Raw genomic sequence first — 21,998 nt, 5'->3', positions numbered from 1 at the left:
ACAACTGAAATTCTAAACTACAAGTCTAGTAACTTTGTAATGCTGTGTTTTTGCTGAGAAATATGATCTACCTTGAACAATTTATGACAAATCATACTTTACTTTCAAACATTAATTTATTTTAATTAATTTATCTCTTTCAAAATGTATGTTAATATTCAATCTTTGCATATTTGAAACTTTTCCAAATCAGTCAAGTATTTTGCATAACTTTGAGTGCGTATATGTATATTTTAAAGCATGACAGTCAAACTTGCCTGTTAAAAGTAAAAGTAATCTATTTAGGATCTTTTGTAAATAAACTGGAATTATTCTGAAATGGGACATTTTTGTAGTGTTTATGGTTTTTGTGCCAATACACTTAATATGAAAAACAATGTGTTTTGTTTTATGAAAAGCATTAGTATGTTTATATGGATTTCTATTCTTGTTTGTGGTAGATATTTGAAAACAAAATATAGATGTTTGGCCAACACTCAAGAAATCTTTGTTAAACTTTCCTGCTTTCATCATTGCTCAGCTCATCACACAAGCCATCTGCATAAATAAAGATGTAAGCATCTGTTATATGGCAAGTGGTCTCAGGGGCAGATGTTTTTATCCTTGCATTCATGTCACTGGGCTTGGATACATTATTTGAACAGATGTACACAATCTGAAAGTGATGTGTCCCACAGTGAAACATCTCCAACTGCTTTCTATCAAAGTACATAAATGCTATTTGCACCTGCATTTATACTAATGATACAAAGGCAGCGGGGGTTCTGACAAAGTGCTATGAAATACATTTACATGGTTAATTGAAGTTTGAGAGCTTCAAGCTCCAAATGACTGTACTGACATTGATATACACTGAACTAAATTGTATAAATGATTTTTTTTAAACATGAATGAATTGATGATAAGGCCATGCCCAGCAGGAAACCTGTGATTCCAGTTTACCAATAGTAAGATTTTATGCATGGTATATTATAAAAATAATAGAAAAACATATGATAATACATTCCAGAATCTACCTGAGCTGTTTCATGTTGTAAGACCAGTTCATATTAGCCTTGTTTAGAGGACAAGATTTATAAATCACGCGTTTCCCCATCTGAAGCTTTGTTAGCCCTCCAACAGGCTAATAATCCACAATGGTATTTTGCATGGCTATTAAGCATTAGAAAAATCTCAGTTTCCAAAGTTAAGGGGACAAATAATACACTTGCAAGTGAAATTCTGTGTATAATGTAAGATCAAAATATATTATGGTTTAACAATTTACTAGCCTATGATGTTTCAGTAGGGATTTCAAAATTATAGGAAAAAAATCAAAATCTAGCAAGTTTAAATATTTACCACAAAGACAATTCCTTTGTCACATGAGCAGACTTTGAAAAGTTCTGTTCATAAAATAGTGTTTTCCTGACCAGTATATATGTGCCAGGCAGGAATACCTATCAAATTACAGTAGTACTACTAGTATTATAACACAAACGTAGGAGTGAGAGGTTTCAGTAGTCAGTCAAGGAACTTGCACTAACAGTTATTGCTGTGACTTTCTATAGTTGAAAAATAATGGCACTTTCAATGAGTAGATTTATAGGCTGATAAAACAATAGTATATTGTGTGTGTAATTGACTGAGAGGTTCCATTTCCAATATCATTTGTTTTCTTACCAGTTATTCAAAAGAAATGTATCTGCTTATCATTGCACATAAATCATTATGAACTGTTAATGTAATCATAGAATTTTCACAGTGCAACAGCGTGTTTAAGAAACAAATCTGATTTTTGATTAAAAAGGACAAAATGCTATTGATGGCAAAATACAATATGTCACACCAAGACTAATACATTTTTAGAATATTACAGTTTCACACTGATGTAACTTTAGTCCTGTCAGCATTTCCACCATAACCCTTCATTTCCGAGTTTTATACCTAGGCTGTTATACTTCACTCTGGGCTGAAACGTGGCACACATCAGCAGCCTGGGATGAATTTTTCTTTTAAAAACATTTTTAAAAAATGGTTCTGCAGTTTCCGAGTATTAAAAAAATAGCAGCTTCACCAGTTTAATTTTTTTTCCTATTACTCAAATATGTGATTTCCAATATGCTCAAATCCTTTTTATTATTTTAAAAAAACTATAGCAAAGACTTTTCAGTTTAAGGACCAAGAGTGCACGCAAAACAGATGGATTTATTCAACAATAAAATACATCTCCAAAGGAATAATGGTTCCATCAGGCCTAGGATCTGCCAATGGAGAGGAATTTACAGGACTACCATAATGGCATCTTCAGAATCTTTACAGTATTGCATAAAATATGCACTCTTTAAAAAATGTTAAAATACAAACATAACAGTAATAGCTCTGTACTTCCAGTTAAATAAGAAAAGTATTTTTTTTTAAATTAGCATGAGCACTACAATGCATAGTTAACAAGTCCCTTCTAAGCCACTGCAGACTATTATGGCCTATCATGTCACAGACATGACACTTCTCTCAGGTTTTAATATTACTGTTAACAAGAATGAAATTCAGAAGTTAAAAACAATCTTTAAATGTTTGTTTTATGTTCAAATTTACATAGAAAAGGAATTGAAGTTAAAGATGAAAATGCATTCAAAATTCTCAATATAGCAAAGATGCATTACAGCACATATATATATACACCTACCGATATTGGGGGAGTCAAAACGGACACACTTTTTAACCCTACTGAAATACAAATTGACAAGAAAAGACTTTTGAAGGGACAAAATAGAAATACAATAAAATAAATACAGGGACTGTCCCTCCTAAGTGCAACAATAGGCACATACAGTAACACCAAGCATTGATCTCAGCATACTTGAATACAAGTTTACATTTTCTTGTTTGTACTAGTTATGTCTAGTAACTTTAAAATTACTGTAATAGTTAATAGTGTGGAGAAGGTTTTGTAAATTTTTTCTTTCCAAATTCCACTATAAAAGTTCAAAGAAAAAAATATTCTAATAAGTTTAATAATCTTCAAATAATGTAGAACAAAATAAGATCAGAATTATTTTCATAGTATAGGAAAGTACAGTATTCAGCCTTGCTGAACAAGCAGTTATTAGCTTCCATTTCCCATCATAGCTAGTGCATGTATATAAAGTACCAATTCTCTTCAATAACAAAAAATTCTCAACTATTCCAGTTGTAATCCTGATTCTAGTACCTATGCACAAAATAAAGGTAGAATAATCTAAATCTGAGCTCATTTTTGTGTAGTTCTACTAATTTTCCACCACATTCCAAATTACAAAACTATAGTTTCTCAGAAAATTGCTTAGAACTTATACTGTACCTTCAGAAAGAGTTAAAGGATTCTGCATTGTGCCCTCTGATAGTCACAGTAACTTTCCTGAAGAAGAGAAACAAATACAAGTATTTAAAATTCTTGATGTTATTTCTCAGATTCTTTAAAAAAAAAAAAAAAAATCAATACAACACACTCAAATATAAGATTATGAACAGATTTACAAAAAGTCATTGATTTTTGGGAGGACCACTTGTCTATCTTTCTTAAGTTCTTGTTTATAAATGAAAGGGTCAACAGAATTAGCCAAAAAACAGGCTATTTAGTTCTGAATGTAAAAGTCAACTTATTTTCCCCCATACCCTTCATTTTACCAAACCTAACTACTTGTACAGGTAGATAGATACATGAGTGAACTTTCACAGGATACCTTTCATCTTGAGAGCTACGAAAGCATTTTGTGAACACTGTGCAAACAAGCTGACACTTTAAGCACAACTATCTTTAAGGCCAATGAAGCTGACACTGTGTTCCACAATGTAACATAAAAGCCTCACTGTGATTTTTCTTGCTAGTAATTTTCCAAAAATTCCAAGGCATAAGGAATCAAAGCACTAAGCATCCACATAAAGAAGCAGCTATACAAAGCAAAAGAAACTGTCAGTAAATCATACCACAGTATACATTAAGGGCATGACCCAAAACCCATCGAAGCAAATTGAAAGCATTCCATTTTTTCAGAAGACTTTGGACCAGGCTCTAAAGAACTAACATGATATGATTTATACATTACTTTTACTGCTTATTTTTCTGTTAATATTTTAAATGGATAGATTGCTATTTTAACTTAATTTGGTGCTTGCAAGAAGTGCCAAAGTAACAACTATGGAAGCTGATATCCTTTGTATAACAGTAACAACAGTGAAAGCTTCCTTACATTTCCCAGTCATGCCATGCTCCAATCTTGACCTGCAGGAGCTACCTCTAGAAATAATAGTTCAGTTGTTATGGCCCATTTAGTCACTTACTTCTCTAGTGAGACTTTCAACAAGGGTGCCAAGTGTAGTATTATACTTAACACTTAGTACATGGGTGTCTACATGCTATATAAGTAGAGACACTACAGAAAATTTGCATAAGGTCACGGAACAGTACTCGAGAGTGTTGACCCCAGTCCTGATTTATGTGTGACTGTCGAAGTTTCTGATGGGACTCTCCTGAAAAGTTTTCCAACCAACTAATTGTCATACCGTGGTGATATTGCATCACAATGCATCACAAAAATGCCAACAAGTTATGATGCCACATGTTTACCCTGTAGGATAAACATTTAACAATGTGGGAATCCTGCTTAGATGGTGGTCACTTTTGGTCATTAACTTCCTATGTCCTACAGTAAGTTTAAAAAGCTTTGAATCTCATTACCCTACTAATCCTCTGAATTATCCAACTCCCCCAATGTCATCAAGCTCAGTGGTTATGCATATATTCAGTCTTCAATTTTATTTTCAAAGTGTATTTGTATTGGTTAAGTCTTCATACATACAACTGAGTTAGCATTCATGCTCTTAAGGTTTTTAATTTAGTAAAATACAAAGAGGCTCTTAGTAATATTGTCAATAGCACTCCTAGCATAGGTAGTCTACGTTATTGACCTCCTCCTCTGCAACAGACGTTTCCGAGTGCACATGGGAGACAGAGTTAGCACACAAAAAAAGAGAAAACAATGGTGTACCTCAATGCTCTCTGCTGGCACTGACACTTTTTAATCTATACACAAACAACTTCCCACTTACCCAGTACTGTAAATTCACGTAGGCAGATTACATTTGCTTAAGCATCCAAGCACAGTCATTCCCAGAACTTGAAGACACCCTAAATGCTGACTTGACTAAAATGTCCGAATACTGTAATCGATAGCATTTGCAACTGTGACCAAGACGGTTTTGAGTGTGTTCCATCTTAACACTACCAGAGCAGTCCAAGAACCGAATATCCTTCTCAATGCACATCACTTGAAACACAAATCCCACCCAGTCTATCTCCGAATAACCCTAGACATATCTCTCACATAACCACCAGAGAAAAACTGGGGCTCAGGTGAGGTTGCGTAACAACCTCCTAAGCAAATTGGCCAGCATTTCATGGGCAGCAAATGCTCAAACTCTCTGATCATTCTTTCCTCTGATGTCCTCTATTATTCTGCAGGAGAATACTGTGCTCCATTTATCATGCATCAAGTTGGCTGACACACAACTACACTCACCCAACCTCATTGTAACTGGGACAGTTCGGCCCACACCAGTACCATCGCTTCCTGTATTAAGCAACATCATTCCTTCACACATTTGTTGTGAGGTTGCTACAGCCAGCCTACCACTATACACAGACCTCTTTGACCACCCAAAAGCATACCTGTTGTAAAGGCACCTATTGTGGGTGTGACAGTCTATACCTTGGGGAGCATCCTGGAAACCCTATATTTCTCATTTGTATATAATTGTGATCTTACATATAAAGCATGCCTTGTAAGGTATCAGGGGAAAGGTTATGATCTGCTGAAAGTCATTTCTCCATCCATATACCGTATATACTCGTTCATAAGCCAAATATTTTTGGTAAAAAAGTGACGCATCAAAGAGTGGGGGTCAGCTTATAAATGGGTCTACACCAAAATTTGATGATTTTAAACTCTATGGAATCATTGAATTGAATATCTAATACATTGTCATTTTGTTTACCTGGAGCGTCTGCAGGCATGGAGCCCCTCGGCTCCCTGTGGCCGCAGTTCGCAGCTCCCATTGGCTGGGAATGGCAAACTGCGAACACTGGGAGCTGAGGGGCTCCGTGCCTGTGAATGCTCCAGGTAAACAAAACATTTAGGCCGGCTAGTGGCTTATCCTAACAGGCCAGGAGCCAAAGTCTGCCAACCCCTGAAATATAGGGTCGGTTTATGAAAGGGTCATACAGTTTTTGCTATTTTTACCTAACCATCTTGGGGGGTCGGCTTATAAACGAACGGGCTAATGAACGAGTATATACGGTATGTATATCATTAATGCATATGAAGTTATGAGAATTGTGTTATATGGTTGTCACTAAAACATACTGTAAATTGGGGAATCAACCAGATATTAGCTCCCCAGAGGCAAACAGCAAGGAAAGTAACCAACACCCGGGTGGGGTTTCAAACAAACCATCAACAAGGGAGCTACAATTCAATGATTCACCTGCGTGAAGCCACACCACAGGTATTGCTCAACCTTGCCTGGAGACTCAGCGATGCCCCCAGACATGCCTGGACTTGTGTTTTCCAAGCACATGGACTGAGGGTATAAAACAGACAGAGTGGAGACATATTGGGCCCTTCTTCTGCTCCCACCTACGCTGCAAGCAACTAAGACACTGAGAAGAAGACAAGACTCCAACAGAAGAGATTGGCCCATGTTTAAGGAACAAACCTGTATATTAAGGACTGCAATATCCAGTGGGGTGAGAAAACTGTTTAATCTAGATGTTGCCCAGTCTAATAGGGTTGAGAGTTTAGACTGCATGCTTATATTTTATTTCTTTTGGTGACTAACTCTGACTTTTTGCTTATCACTTAATATCTACTTTTATAGTCAATAAATTTGTTTAATTTTACCAGTGAGTTTGTATGACGTATGGGGCAAATCTGCTCAGGTTTTGCAAAGTCTGGTGTATGTCCACTTTCCATTGTTGAAGTGCTAGAAGCTGGGGGTATTTGGCTCTGGTGCCTCTCTCTGTGTGATTCATGAGTGGCTCTGGGAGCATTTATGCAATATAGCTGGGTGTGGGACTCCACATGCTGTTGTGCTGAGTGATCACAGCTCCTGGAGGGGTTTGCTGCTGGTCACTAGCAAGGTATTGTGAGAAAGAGCTCAGGCTGGAGAGAGTTAAGGGGGCACAGCGGTCCCACAGTTCCAGGCTGCACTCCGGGGGGATCCCATCACAGTGGCCCACTTGCCCTGCCCAGATGTCTCTGCAACGATGAAGTGGTGTGAAGAATGGTCTGCAGCTGACATCAGAAACCAGTCTCTTATAACTGACCCAACCATGCATGTACCCAGCTTTGATTTGCCACACCTCTCGTGGATCCTTCTGAACTGAGTTTTAAGCAGCCAGGGTCAATGTGCAACTAGCCTTCACACCTGAGGCCAAGAGGATCCCACACAGCTGTGGCCAAAAACAGACAATATCACACATTACTGACGACTGCCCTCTGACCACATTTGATGGTGGTCTGAAGGCTCTGCACTTTGCTGATGAGGCTGTTGCAAATGGGGTGCAGGCTCGGCGCAGCGCTTACCTCAAGCAGCTCCCAGAAGCAGTGGCATGTTCCCCCTCTGGCTCCTACGCGGAGGCACAGCCAGGCGGCTCTGCGCGCTGCCCTGTCCGCAGGCACCGTCCCTTAAGCTCACATTGGCTGTGGTTCCAGGACAATAGGAGCTGCGGGGGTGGCACTTGGGGCAGGGTCAGCATGCGGAGCCCCTTGGCTGCCCATACATGTAGGAGCCGGAGAGGGGACATGTCACTGCTTCTGGGAGCTGCGGGGAGCAGGGCAGGCCCCCGACCCCCAGTTGGAGTGCCAGAGCAGGGCAAAGCCAGGACCCTGCTCCCTGGTGGGAGCTCGAGGGCCGGATTAAAATGCCTGGAAGGCCAGATGCAGCCCCCAGGCTGTAGTTTGCCCACCCCTGCCATAGAACTTCCCCAAAATAATTCCTAGCATAACTTTTAGAAAAATATCCAATCGTGACTTAAAAATGGTCAGTGATGGTGAATCCACCGTGACTCTTGATAAATTGTTCCAATGGTTAATTACCCTTACTGTCGAAAAATTATACCTTATTTTGTGACTGAATTTATCTAGCTTCAACTTCCAGACACTGGATCAGGTTATATCTTTCTCTGTTAAACTGAAGAGCCTATTATTAAATATTTGTTCCCCTTGTAGGTACATCTAGACAGTAATTAAGTCACCCCTTAATCTTCTCTTTGTTAAGCTAAATAGATTGAGCTCTTTAAATCTATCACTATAGATAGCGTTACTCTAACCTTATAATCATTCTTGTGACTCTTCTCTGAACCCTCTCCAATTTATCAACATCTTTATTGAAGCAGAGTTCTGCCTATTTAGAGGTTAAAGAGCTCTTGCAAACACCAGTATTGCCCTGCAATGAGAGAAAAAGATCTGAGAATTTTTAATCTACACTATAGAAAGCACCAACAGGGTGCAAAGAGCTGTTCAGTATCAAAATGTTTCACAGACATACTTGGATAGATCTGAAATATTTAGGGACAAATACTGTGATACTTACTCAATGTAAGTCTTGAATACATGCCTTTACTATATGTAACCAATAGGTAATTTTTTAGAAGCCTTGGCACAAAAAGCTGTAAGTACTTTATAAGATTAAAACAACAAAATTGTTCATTCTTGATATATTCTAAGGGTTATTATAATGCTTAGTCTTGTTTTACTCTATGCTTTGCTTTACCATTATTATTCATTGATAATTCACTTTGTATTTTACTAAATTAAAAACCTTAAGAGCATGAATGTTAACTCAGTTGTATGTATGAAGAGACTTAACCAATACAAATACACTTTAAGTCTCTCACACTAATGGATTTTCTCTAGTCCTCAAAACATTTTTGTGGCTCTTTTCTGCATCTCCAATTTTTCAACATCTTTTCTTAAAACGTGGACACTAGCATTGGACTCAGTATTCCAATATCAGTCTCACCAATGCCATATACACAGGTAAAATCATTTTCCTACTCCTACTCACTACTCTCCTTATATATCCAATGCACACCTTAGCTGTTTTTGCCAGAGTTGCACTGTGAGCTCATGTTGCTTGTCCACTATGACCCCTACATCCTTTTCAGAGATACTGCTTTCCAGGATGTAGGTATAACTTGCATTGCTTGTTCCTAGATCAGGGATCGGTAACCTTTGGCACGCGGCCTGCCAGGGTAAGCACTCTGGTGGGCTGGGCCAGTTTGTTTACCTGCCGCGTCCGCAGGTTTGGCCGAACGCGGCTCCCACTGGCCGCGGTTTGCTGCTCCAGGCCCATGGGGGCTGCGGGAAGCGGTGCGGGCCGAGGGATGTGCTGGCTGCCACTTCCTGCAGCCCCCATTGGCCTGGAGCGGCAAACCACGGCCAGTGGGAGCCATGATTGGCCGAACCTGCGGACGTGGCAGGTAAACAAACTGGCCCGGCCCGCCAGAGTGCTTACCCTGGCGGGCCGCGGGCCAAAGGTTGCCGATCCCTGTCCTAGATGTATAATTTTGCATCTGGCCAAATTAAAACACATTTTGTTTGAATGGGCTCATTTCACCAAACTTTCCATGTTGCTTTGTATGGCTGCTATATTCTCTTCGTTTACCATTATGCCAATCTTTGCATCATACATAAATTTTATCAGCAGTGATTTTACATTTACTTCCAGGTCATGGATGAAAAAGTTGAATAGCATCAGGCCTGGTACCAATCCCTGTGAAGCCACACTAGAAACACACTACTAGATGATTATTTCCCACTGACTACTTTTTGAAATCTTTTAGTTAGCAAATTCCTCGTCCATTTAACATGTGATCTCATTAATATTGTATATTGTGCTAACTTGTTAATAAGAATATCATGTGGTAGTAAGTCAAATGCCCTACAAAAGTCTACGTATATCACCTCTATACAGTTACCTTTAATCAACCAAACTTGTAGTCTCAAAGAATTAAAATAGGTTTGTTTCACAAGGCCTATTTTCCATTAAGCCATCTTGACTGGCATTAATTATACTTGTATCCTCTAATTCTTTGTCAACTGAATCTTGTATCAGCTTTTTCCAAAATCTTATCCAGGACTGATGTCAAGCCAGGTCATCCCACTTGCCCTTTCTGAATATTGGCACAACATTAGCACTCTTCCAGTCTTCTATACTTTCTCCAGCATTCCAAGATTTATTAAAAATGTACATCAGCAGGCCAGAGATCTCATCAGCCAACTCTTTGAGGACTGTTGGGAGCAAGTTATCTAGGCTTGCTGACATAAAAATGTTTATCCCTAGTAGATTTTGTCCGACATCCTCCTCGGTTACTTATGGACTAGAAAGTATTTCTTCATCCTCATATAACATGAGTCCACCATTCTGCTTCTCTTCAAACACAGAACAGAAATATTTATTGGACATTTTTCTGCATCATTAAGTTTTATCACCACGATGTAGTAAAGGGCCCATACCATTGCTGAAGCTTTTAAAATTTGATACAGTCTTGATTCTGTTTTGCTCACCTTTAAAAAAAAAACATTAAATAAAAAGGATCAAGATCTGGGCCTCAAGAACTTAGGATGGCTCCCCTGTAAGCTTATTATTGACTGGTTACAGAAGGAAAGAAGAAATCTATCATTAAAAGTTCAACTAAACTGGAGTCATAGCAATCTTTGACAGGACTCTACTAGAAGAAAAATTTACATCAGTGTCACAGAACATGTTCCATCAATGGGTGTTGCTTTGTAGTTTCCACAAAAATGAAAAGACAAATTGATTTCATTACTGAAAATGACAAACTAGATTAACCAAACTGAAAAAATCCCAAACTACATCATAAATTAGTCTTTAAGAGGCAGTAGTCCCAAGGAAGTAGAGTGTATGCACACCATAATTTAAAAGATCATTTAATGAAAAAAAAAAATCCCAGCAACTCTTTTTCTAAGTATGAAACGGGTGTCCTGACAGACGCTCTAACATCTGAATATCAGGTGAACCCAATTAACCTAATTTTTTCTTGTCCATACTAAATGGTTACTTTAGTTGTTACACTATTCCACAAAATCCTTTAGGGTACTACACAGAAAACCATAAACAGGCTGTAAAGGTTATGACATTAATTTTGCTGTCATTCTCATGTCTTAAGTAGGCATCAAAACTCAAAACCTTGTCCTTTGGGAAGGAAGAAGAATCTGAAACTAATTATGGTACTTATTATCATAATATTATTAAATTAAGCCACTATGACCCTAACTGAATTTATTCTTGGTGTCTTTTGTTAAAAGAACAAAGCTTCTCAAATAAGATGGCTGTACCTTCTAATACAGAGATCATCATCAGTTCAGACTCCTGAAAGGAAGTAGTTAATCAAACCTTGTAATTTCACTCAGATTAAGTTTAATTATCAAACAATTTAAAAGTAGGCATATAAAAAATTACGAGCTAATGTATTTATTGCATAATTTCACTTCAGAAGTACAAAATTCAAACGAAAAGGGAAATTTAAGACAGTGCAGTTTAGAAAATGGTTTATATTAACTACAGTCAATGAGGCGTTCATTAATACTTTAAGTAATTTCAGTCATTTTATTTTTCTTAATTGTTTTCTTTCAAGTACTGTCTCATCTCATAGATTAGGATTTTATGTAATAGTTGGAACTATTATCGCAAAACTGTTTGCATTGATTATTGGCTTGGGAAAAAAAGATAGCCTTATTTGTGCCACGCTTACACCTCTCTATGGACACAATTCTTTTACCATTTTGCAAAGATTGAGACTGAAGTCAAGAGACATCACATGTGTGGAGCAATTATAATATCTGGCCTTAATTTATTAAAATACAATAGTAAAGATTAAACTACTGCTGCTGCTCAAAGGATGATCAAGTCTGCAGTAAATTTACAGATTAATAATTCCGCAGGTTCATGTCTTTTCAATCGTTCATCACTGATGTGTTGAGACTTCAAAATAATATAAACTCTCCCTCAGATGTCCCATAGGAGAAGCAGATCAATTCTAAGTATCAGCCAGTGAGCAGGGTCTAATCCAATCAACAGTTACTGGAATAATGATCACTAGCTAATAATGAAATAAGTATGTCTTATCTTAATAGCGTCACTTCACCATTACACAGGATTTTGTAATGATGCTTTTTTTTTTTTTTTTTTATTTTCTTTTATTACTGTTATGAGAAAACAGAGGCTTTTGCTTAAGGATCCCCAAACTAGAGTTTCAATTTCAGATTCTATAATAGGTGACTAGATTGTCTATTAGCCACTTCAATCTATATTACGTAAAGATATTGAGCAAACTTCTGATCTCAGTTATAACTATGAGCTGCAACTGAAATCAATGACTGGAACTGCTGCTTGTAACTTTACTCTTCTTGTGTTCACTCATTCTTGGTAACTGTCCCATATTAAGATGCATATCAGGACACACATGAATTGGTAATTATGGATCTCATCCTGAAAGCTTTTAAAAAATATTTGATTAAATGTGTTTCTCAAAACTGATTTTTATAACATCTAGAAGTGAAGAAAGAGCATTTTTTGGGGGGGAGAGGGAGGCTTACACAAGTGAAAAAAGATACAGCAGGCAACACTTTCATAATCTCTTTTTCTGTATTTTGTTCATAAAGAAGCTGAAAAAAACCTTTCAGCTGAAAAAGTGACTTGTGCATATGTGCATGAAGAAAGGGATCCATAATAAAATTCCTTATCAGGCAAAGCCCATAGTTTTTAATAACCACTTAAAGCACACCAAAGTAACTGCATTCTCATCAGATATGCAGATCTTGAAACAATAGACTATAACAAAACTGAAGATGGATTTTTATTAATTTCTCATATCAACAACAACAGAAGACACTTCATCTAGTTTCCCTATTGCAGTAACCTAACAATGCAGAAAACTTGAGGTTAGGTTGAACACATTTTTTAAATGTAATTTTGCCATTTGCTAGTCAGTTATCAGAAAAAGTATTTCACAGGAAGTTACTCACCTTGTGCAGTAACGATGGTTCTTCGAGATGTGTCCCCCTGTGGGTGCTCCACTGTAGGTGTGTCTGCGTCCCTGCACTGCTGATCGGAGAACTTTCGTAGCAGTGTCTGTTAGGCCTGCACATGTGCTGTCTCTCCTTGTACTGTGCCACGCGGCTAGCCAGCGCGCGCGAGCTAACCCCCCTCTGTTCCTTCTCTCTCACAGAGTCATAGACAAGAGCTCTAAAGTAGAGGGGAGGAGGGAGGGTTGTGTAGCACCCTTAGGGACACACATCTCGAAGAACCATTATTACAGCACAAGATGAATAACTTCTTCTTCGAGTAGTGTCCCCATCGATGCTCCACTGTAGGTGACTTCTGAGCAGTATCCCTTCAGCAGGGCTGGGACTTCAGAGGCTGGTCAGTTACACATGACAGCACCATGGAGCCTAAAATGGCATCAGAGGCAGAGTCCTCAGTGATCGCATAATGTTCTGTGAAAATGAGGACTGACACCCATGTCACCGCTCTACATATCTCTGAGATAGGAACATTCTTGAAGAAGAGATTGACTTTGTGGAGAATGTACAAAGAAAGTCTGGAGGGGTCATGTTGTGAACTTGGTAATTCTGTCTGATGGAATCTGAGACCCACTTGGAGCGCCTTTGGGCTGATATTGCTGAGCCCTTGGATCTTTCCACAATGGAGAGGAAAAGCCTAGGGGACTTCCTGAAGGCCTTTGTCCTGTCCAGGTAGAAGGCCAGGGTTCTTTTGACATCTACAATATGTAATATAACCTCCCTGTTGTCTTGGTGAGACTTGGGTAGAAGATTGGAAGGTGAATCAATTGATTCATGTGAAATGGAAAGGTTATCTTAGGGATGAATTTTGTATGCGGCCTGAGAGTAACCTTGTCCGGGGGAGAGAGAGAGAGTGTGAGTGTCCACCAGAGCTGCTAACTCTCCGATTCTCCTGGCTGAGGTAATTGCTATCAGGAAGGCTATCATTGATATGTGCATCAGCATTCAGGTGGCCATGGGCTCAAAGGGAGGTCTAATCAGTCCTTTCAGTACCAGATTTAGGTCCCATATGGGGGTAGGAAGTCAAGGTTGAAGAGATTTACCGTTGGGGAACCTTTTCGTAGTTGGGTGTGACAGCACTGAGTACCTTTCTACACGTGGTGGAAAGCTGTTATAGCTGCTAGGTGAATCCAAAGAGAGCTTAGAGATAGTCCCAACTGTTTTAGGGTCAAAGCATAGTCTAGGATATGCAGAAGTCATGGATGTTGAGGAGATTCATTGGGACATGCACCAAATCTGAAACTTGGACCATTTCTGCAGGTAAGTACATTGTGTCAAGGACTTCCTACTGTGTAATAGTACCTATGTGGCCTCCCTTGGAACCAAGAAGGAGCCATGCCTTGAGGCAGAGAATACCCAAGTTCGTATGTAGTGTACGTCATAGAATCATAGAATATCAGGGTTGGAAGGGACTTCAGGAGGTTATCTCGTCCAACCCCCTGCTCAAAGCAGGATCAATCCGCAACTAAATCATCCCAGCCAGGGCATTGTCAAGCAGGGCCTTAAAAATCTCTAAGGAAGGAGATTCCACCACCTCCCTAAGTAACCCATTCCAGTGCTTCACCACCCTCCTAGTGAAAAAGTTTTTCCTAATATCTAACCTAACCCCGCCCCCCCCACTGCAACTTGAGATCACTACTCCTTGTTCTGTCATCTGCTACTACTGAGAACAGTCTAGATCCATCCTCTTTGGAAATCCCTTTCAGGAAGTTGAAATTCAGCTATCAAATCCCCTCTCAGTCTTCTCTTCTGCAGACTAAATAATCCCAGTTCCCTCAGCCTCTCCTCATAAGTCATGTGATCCAGCCCCCTAATCATTTTTGCTGCCCGCTGCTGCACTCTCTCCAATTTTTCCACATCCTTCTTGTAGTGTGGGGCCCAAAACTGGACTGGACACAGAACTCCAGATGAGGCCTCACTAATGCCGAATAGAGGGGAATGATCACGTCCCTCGATCTACTGGCAATTCTCCTACTTATACAGCCCAAAATGCCGTTAGCCTTCTTGGCAACAAGGGCACACTGTTGACTCATATCCAGCTTCTCGTCCACTGGTAACCCCTAGGTCCTTTTCTGCAGAACTGCTATCTAGCCACTCGGTCCATAGTCTGTAGCAGTGCATGGGATTCTTCCGTCCTAAGTGCAGGACTCTGCACTTGTCCCTACCCTCCAGCGTATCTATCACTCCTCCCAGTTTAGTGTCATCTGTAAACTTGCTGAGGGTGCAATCCACGCCATCCTCCAGATCATTAATGAAGATATTAAACAAAACTGGCCCCAGGACCGACCCTTGGGGCACTCTGCTTGATACCGGCTGCCAACTAGACATGAAGCCATTGGTCACTACCTGTTGAGCCTGATGATCTAGCCAGCTTTCTATCAACCTTATAGTCCATTCTTCCAGCCCATACTGCTTTAACTTGCAAGAATTCTGTGGGAGACCGTAGCAAAAGCTTTGCTAAAGTCAAGGAATAACACATCCACTGCTTTCCCCTCATCCACAGAGCAAGTTATCTCATCATAGAAGGCAATTAGGTTAGTGAGGCATGACTTGTCCTTGGTGAATACATGCTGACTGTTCCTGATCACTTTCCTCTCCTCGAAGTGCTTCAAAATTGATTTCTTGAGGACCTGCTCCATGATTTTTCCAGGGACTGAGGTGAGGCTGACCGGCCTGTAGTTCCCCGGATCCTCCTCCTTCCCTTTTTTAAAGATGGGCAATACATTAGCCTTTTTCCAGTCATCTAGGACCTCCCCCTATCGCCATGAGTTTTCAAAGATAATGGCCAATGGCTCTGCAATCACATCAGCCAGCTCCTTTAGCACCCTCGGATGCAGTGCATCCGGCCCCATGGACTTGTGCTCGTCCAGCTTTTCTAAATAGTCCTAAACCACTTCTTTCTCCACAGAGGGCTGGTCACCTCCTCCCCATACTGTGCTGCCCAGTACAGTAGTCTGGGAGCTGACCTTGTTTGTGAAGACAGAGGCAAAAAAAAGCATTGAGTACATTAGCTTTTTCCACATCCTCTGTCACTAGGTTGCCTCCCCCATTCAGTAAGGGGCCCACACTTTCCCTGACCTTCTTCTTGTTGCTAACATATCTGTAGAAACCCTTCTTGTTACTCTTAACATCCCTTGCTAGCTGCAACTCCAATTGTGATTTGGCCTTCCTGACTTCACTCCTGCATGCCTGAGCAATATTTTTATACTCCTCCCTGGTCATTTGTCCAAGCTTCCACTTCTTGTAAACTTCTTTTTTGTGTTTAAGATCAGCAAGGATTTCACTGTTAAGCCAAGCTGGTCGCCTGCCATATTTACTATTCTTTCTACACATCGGGATGGTTTGCTCCTGCAACCTCAATAAGGATTCTTTAAAATACAGCCAGCTCCTTTCCCCCTAAGGAAATTTTCCCAGGGGATCCTGCCCATCAGTTCCCTGAGGGAGTCAAAGTCTGCTTTTCTGAAGTCCAGGGACCATATTCTGCTGCTCTCCTTTCTTCCTTTTGTCAGGATCCTGAACTTGACCATCTCATGGTCACTGCCTCCCAGGTTCCCATCCACTTTTGCTTCTCCTACGAATTCTTCTCTGTTTGTGAGCAGCAGGTCAAGAAGTGCTCTGCCCCTAGTTGGTTCCTCCAGAACTTGCACTAGGAAACTGTCCCCTACACATTGCAAAAACTTCCTGGATTGTCTGTGCACTCCTGTATTGCTCTCCCAGCAGATATCGGGGTGATTGAAGTCCCCCATGAGAACTAGGGCCTGTGATCTAGTAACGGCCGTTAGTTGCCTGAAGAAAGCCTCATACACCTCATCCCTCTGGTCTGGTGGTCTATAGCAGACTTCCACCACGACATCACCCTTGTTGCTCACACTTCTAATCTTAATCCAGAGACTCTCAGGTTTTTCTGCAGTTTCATATTGGAGCTCTGAGCAGTCATACTGCTCTCTTACATACAATGCAACTCCCCCACCTTTTCTGCCCTGCCTGTCCTTCCTGAACAGTTTATATCCATCCATGACAGTACTCCAGTCATGTGAGTTATCCCACCAAGTCTCTGTTATTCCAATCACATTATAATTCCTTGACTGTGCCAGGACTTCCAGTTCTCCCTGCTTGTTTCCCAGGCTGCTTGCATTTGTGTATAGGCACTTAAGATAACTCACTGATTGTCCTGCTTTCTCAGTATGAGGCACAGGTTCGCTGTTCTGAGAGGAGGTGCAGGATGGCTGGGAGAGGGAATGGCGGGCATGTTCGGAGCTGTGCCAGGTAAGCGTACCTGGTCTGTCTCCGCTAAGTAGGAGCAATCAAAATGACGTGAGCCCCATCCCTTTTTATTTTCAGCAGGACCTTCGACAGTAGGGGAAAAGGACAAAAGGTGTAGAGAAGGTCCTTGTCCCAGGGTAGGAGGAAAGCATCGCCCAAGGAATGTTGTCCGATCCCCACTCTGGAGCAGTAGCGTGGACATTTCTTGTTCAAGTGAGTGGTGAAAAGGTCTGTGGACTGTCCCCCCTATCGTCTGAATAAGTTGTGAGGCACTGTTGGGTGCACTTTCCACTCGTGGTTGTGTGGGAATTTGTGACTGAGACTGTCCACTATTGAGTTTTATGTGCCCAGGAGGTAAACTGCAAACAGCATAACGTTGTGGGAGATCCACCAATTCCATGGCCTCATCGCTTCTGCACATAAGGAGGGTGACCTGGCTCACCTCTACTGACTGATGTAGTACATACAGGCTATATTGTCTGTTAGGATCTTTGTGTGTGATCCTGTGATCAGCGGGAGGAAATGGGCACAGGCATTCCTGACCGCTCTTAACTTGAGGAGATTGATTGTGAAGGGATATCTCTGCAGGTAGGCATTTGCCTTGTGTCGTGAGGCCATTTAGATGCATGCCCCACTCTATGAGTGATGAACTGGTGGTGAAGATCAACAACGGTGTTGTTTGTGAGAAGAGGACTTCTTTGCAAACGTTCCATTCAATAGTCTAAGGAGTTTTTGATCCTAGTGGTGGTGACTGGGATTTGTCCAGCCTGTCCTTGTTTGGTCTGTAAACCGAGCTGAACCACATTTGGAGGCACTGCATGTGAAGCCTGGCATGTGGTATTACTGCTGTGCCCGCTGTCATATGCCACAAGAGTTGGAAGCAAAGCCTGATTGATATTTGTGGGATATGTTGAATGGTGTCTATGAGAGTGATTAAGCATAGGAACCTGTATTGAGGTAAGGAGGATTTGTCCTGTAATGAATCGAAGTCGGCCCCTATGAATTCCAGGCATTGCACTGGTGTGAATTGATTTCTGGGTGTTGATCTGTAGATCCAGTTCCATAAACAAGTATATCGTAGCATCAGTGACTTGGTGAGCCTCTCGGAGAGATCAGGCTCTGAGGAGGCAATCATCGAGGTAAAGGTAGATCATTATCCCTTGAGAATGTAAATGAGCAGCCACCACTAAGAGAATCTTGGAAAATACTTTTGGGGCTGATGATAGCCCAAAAGGGAGCACTCTGTATTGGTAGTGGTTGTGTCCCAGAGTGAATCTGAGAAATTGTCTGTGAGCCGGTAAGACAGATATAAAAATAGGCATCCTGGAGATCAAGAACCAAAAACCAGTCTCCCTGTTCTTAATGTTGGAATGGTCGTTGATAAGGAGACTAGCTTGAACTTTTGAGGCTTGACAAACTTGTTGAGAGCTCTGAGATCTAGGATGGGTCTCCAACCTCCCTTCCGTTTAGGTATTAGGAAATAACGAATGTAGAACTCTTTGCCTGGTAGATTTTGAGATACTGGTTCTAGAGGAGGCGATCTATCTCTAGTCATAGTAAACTCTTGTGAGAAGGATCCCTGAAGAGGGATGGGGAAGGGTGTTGTGGAGGGGGTAGGGAAGTAAAATGGATGGAGTACCCGGTTCGAACGATCTCTAGGAACCATCTGTCCGATGTTATGTGTTCCCATGCACTGCAGAACACCAATCAGTAGCCAAATGGGTGTGGAACAATGTTCAGCTGTGTAAATCAGGAGTGACCTAACAATGAAGACTGAGGGCCAGATGGTTTGTATTTAAGGAATTTCCCCTTTTTTTTTTTTTTGCAGCTCGTAGTGGCACTGAGGTTGGTACTGATGCGCATGTGGTCTACGCTGGGATTGGGGACTAAATCATCTTTTGTCTTGTATAGATACTAAGTGACTGGAGGGTAGCTCTGGAGTCCTTCAGGGTGTGAAGAGAGGCATCAGTCTTCTTGGTGAAGAGCTTCGTGCCCTCAAATGGAAGGTCCTCGACTGTGGACTTTACCTCTTTTGGGAAGTCTGACAAACGGAGCTATGATGCTAGTCACATCACCACAGTCATGGAGATGGACCTAGCAACCATGTTGCCTGCTTCAAGGGCAGACTGCAGTGATGTCTTCGCCATTAGTTGACCCTTCTGGATAATGGCATTGAACAAGTCGCAATGTGCTTCTAGCATTTTTTTTTTCCCCAATAAAAGTCATTATTTTTGAGTAACGTATATAATCATATTTTGCCATGAGGGCCTGATAATTGATATGGAATTGTAGAGCAGCTAAAGAGTATGCTTTTGTACCCAAATGGTCAAGGCACTTTCAATCCCTATCATAAGGAGTAGCCCTTGACTAGTGTTGTTGGCCATAGGAGTTGATGGCATCCACCATGATGGAGTTGGGTGGCAGATGGAACAACAGGAATTCAGATACTTGGCGGGGACATAGTATTTTTTGTCTGCCCGCTTGCAGGTGGGTTCCACTGATGCTGGGGTTTGCCACACTGTCTTTGCCGGGTCTAAAATGGCCTCATTAAATCGGGAAGGTGATTTTCAAAGAGGACAAAGAGTGGGGGATATCAAGAAGTTGATGGAGAAAGTGAAGGATACCCACCAATGGTATCTGGAGGGTGTCTGCCACCCTCTTCACCAGCTCATGGAAGAGATGGAAGTCATCTGCCAAAGACAGTGGAGGAGGCATGACGGCTTTGTCTGGAGAAGGGGAGGATATGGCCCTCGGTATCACTGCCTCCTCCGTACCAGCTTCTTTTTCCTCTATGTCTCGAGGCGGTACTGAAGCCTTGGATGCTGCGGCCAAGGGGATGTGCCTTGAGGGTTCCTGGACAAGGCTCAAAGCCCGAGGCTTGCTGGCAGTGTGCCAATATGGCCATTGGGGTGGTGGTAGCATAGAGCCCGGTGGTGGTGCCCAGGAGTGGCAGTACCAAGATAGTGGTGGTGGGGCCATCTGCAGGTGTATCCTTGGGCTCTGTTCGTAATAAGTACCATATGGAGCTTAGGAGGAATGACACTACGTCATCTGGCTCACTGTCTGAACCCTCGCTAGAGAGCAGAGGGACATGGCATGGCATGGCAGCAGGGATACTTCCCATGGTTGGTAGAGGCTCAGTGCAGAGATCCTGGTACCGAGAGGTGGGGTCTCTGGTGCATCCAGAATGCGGAGGTCTCTGGAGTGGCAGGATTCCGCCGGTACAGATTGTCCTGGTGTCAGGGAGGTTGGGTGGGGGACCTTGCCTGCACAGGTCACTCCAGTGCCGGGTGAAACGTCAAGGGCGGTACTGACGTGGGATCGCGTATTGGTGCCTTCTTAGAGGAGTGCTTGCACCTGTCTTTGTCTATTGGTGCTGTTGACTCGGTGCCCATGCCCATTGGGTCCCTAGGTCTTTTCAATGCTATCTGCTGCTGAGGATTTCTGTGAGCCATTGGTACCGGACTGAAGGGGTCTCGGTACGTGTGCCGGAGAACGTCTACGGCTATCTTGGGACTCACTGTGGGGACTTCCCGCTCTCTTTTTCTATGATTTGTGAGAGGCATTAGTGGCTTGTTTCTTCAACTTACTGCCTTTAAATGTTGAGGGCTGTGGGGAAGACTCACGTCTGCCAGGTGACTCATGACACAGGTCCAGAGAGGGTAGAGAGCAGTCTCTATGAAGATGATCTTCTGCCTAATCTCCCTATCCTTACAAGACTGGGGCCTGAATTGCTGGCAAAGACCACACTTTTGTTGAATGTGGCCTTCCCCGAGACAGTGAATGCACTTGGAGTGCTTGTCTCTGACAGCGATTGCCTCTTTTGAGGAGAGACGGCGCATGTGCGGGCCTAGCAGACACTGCTACCGAAGTTCTCCGATCAGGAGCACAGGGATGGAAGCACTCCTACAGTGGAGCAACCATGGGAATACTACTCGAAAAACAATTATTAATTGATGTTAACTCTAGATTAACATGATGTTAATTAATTGATGTTAATATCTGAACTCCATTTGTTACATTTTTCAGTTCAATCAAATATTTACTGATGAAAGCCTGCTGAAATTCAGATTGTAATCCTTTCTGAAGATAAGTCACAGAATAAGTTTACAGTGTACACTGTAATAACTCCTGCAATGCTCATTATGTTTACCCCTTATAGCCCAATTTGGCATCCTGTTTTGTGTTCTCTTCACTGCCATTTGTTAGCCTTCTTAAGTTTACAGAATAGATGATCACAAACTTTACACAACAGCTCTGAAGTTACTAGTAAAAAAGGTCTAGTTTAATTCCAGTTAGAAAAGGATAAATGTTCCTTAGACTGAATAAATTACAGGTGCAGTTCTTCAGATTTCCCTCATTATTACATTTTCAGCAGCTCATATGATGCACACTTATAGCTTGTTGAAGACAGAGGAGCAATGTGCCTGGAGAGCTGTCTGGTGGAGCTGAGACGGTCTCAACTTCCAAGCTTTCAGTAAAGTTGTCAGAGAGATCAAACCACACAGTCTGCAACTGCAGGTTCTTCCTTTTCCCAGTTGAGGAAATCCACAAGGCAGGTGGAACTTAGGGTATTAAGAGGTAGCAAGCCATATTTGGCAAATGAGA

The 21,998-nt window shown here is 41.5% G+C and overlaps 1 protein-coding gene across 1 annotated transcript in view; it reads right to left on the bottom strand.

Annotated features, from left to right (window-relative positions):
- ZNF438 (zinc finger protein 438) overlaps positions 1–21,998 on the bottom strand; it is a 105,935-nt gene that overhangs the window by 30,556 nt on the left and 53,381 nt on the right. Inside the window, exon 4 of the mRNA XM_024214434.3 lies at positions 3,323–3,379. Coding sequence (XP_024070202.2) covers positions 3,323–3,350 — 28 coding nt within the window. The 5' untranslated portion in view covers positions 3,351–3,379. The remainder of the gene's footprint in view (positions 1–3,322; positions 3,380–21,998) is intronic.

Source organism: Terrapene carolina, unplaced genomic scaffold (assembly GCF_002925995.2).
Source record: "Terrapene carolina triunguis isolate 2854851 unplaced genomic scaffold, T_m_triunguis-2.0 Scaffold111, whole genome shotgun sequence".
Taxonomy (NCBI): Eukaryota; Metazoa; Chordata; order Testudines; family Emydidae; genus Terrapene; species Terrapene triunguis.
Note: the sequence above shows the minus strand (reverse complement) of the source record. Positions and strands in the feature narration are given on the sequence as shown.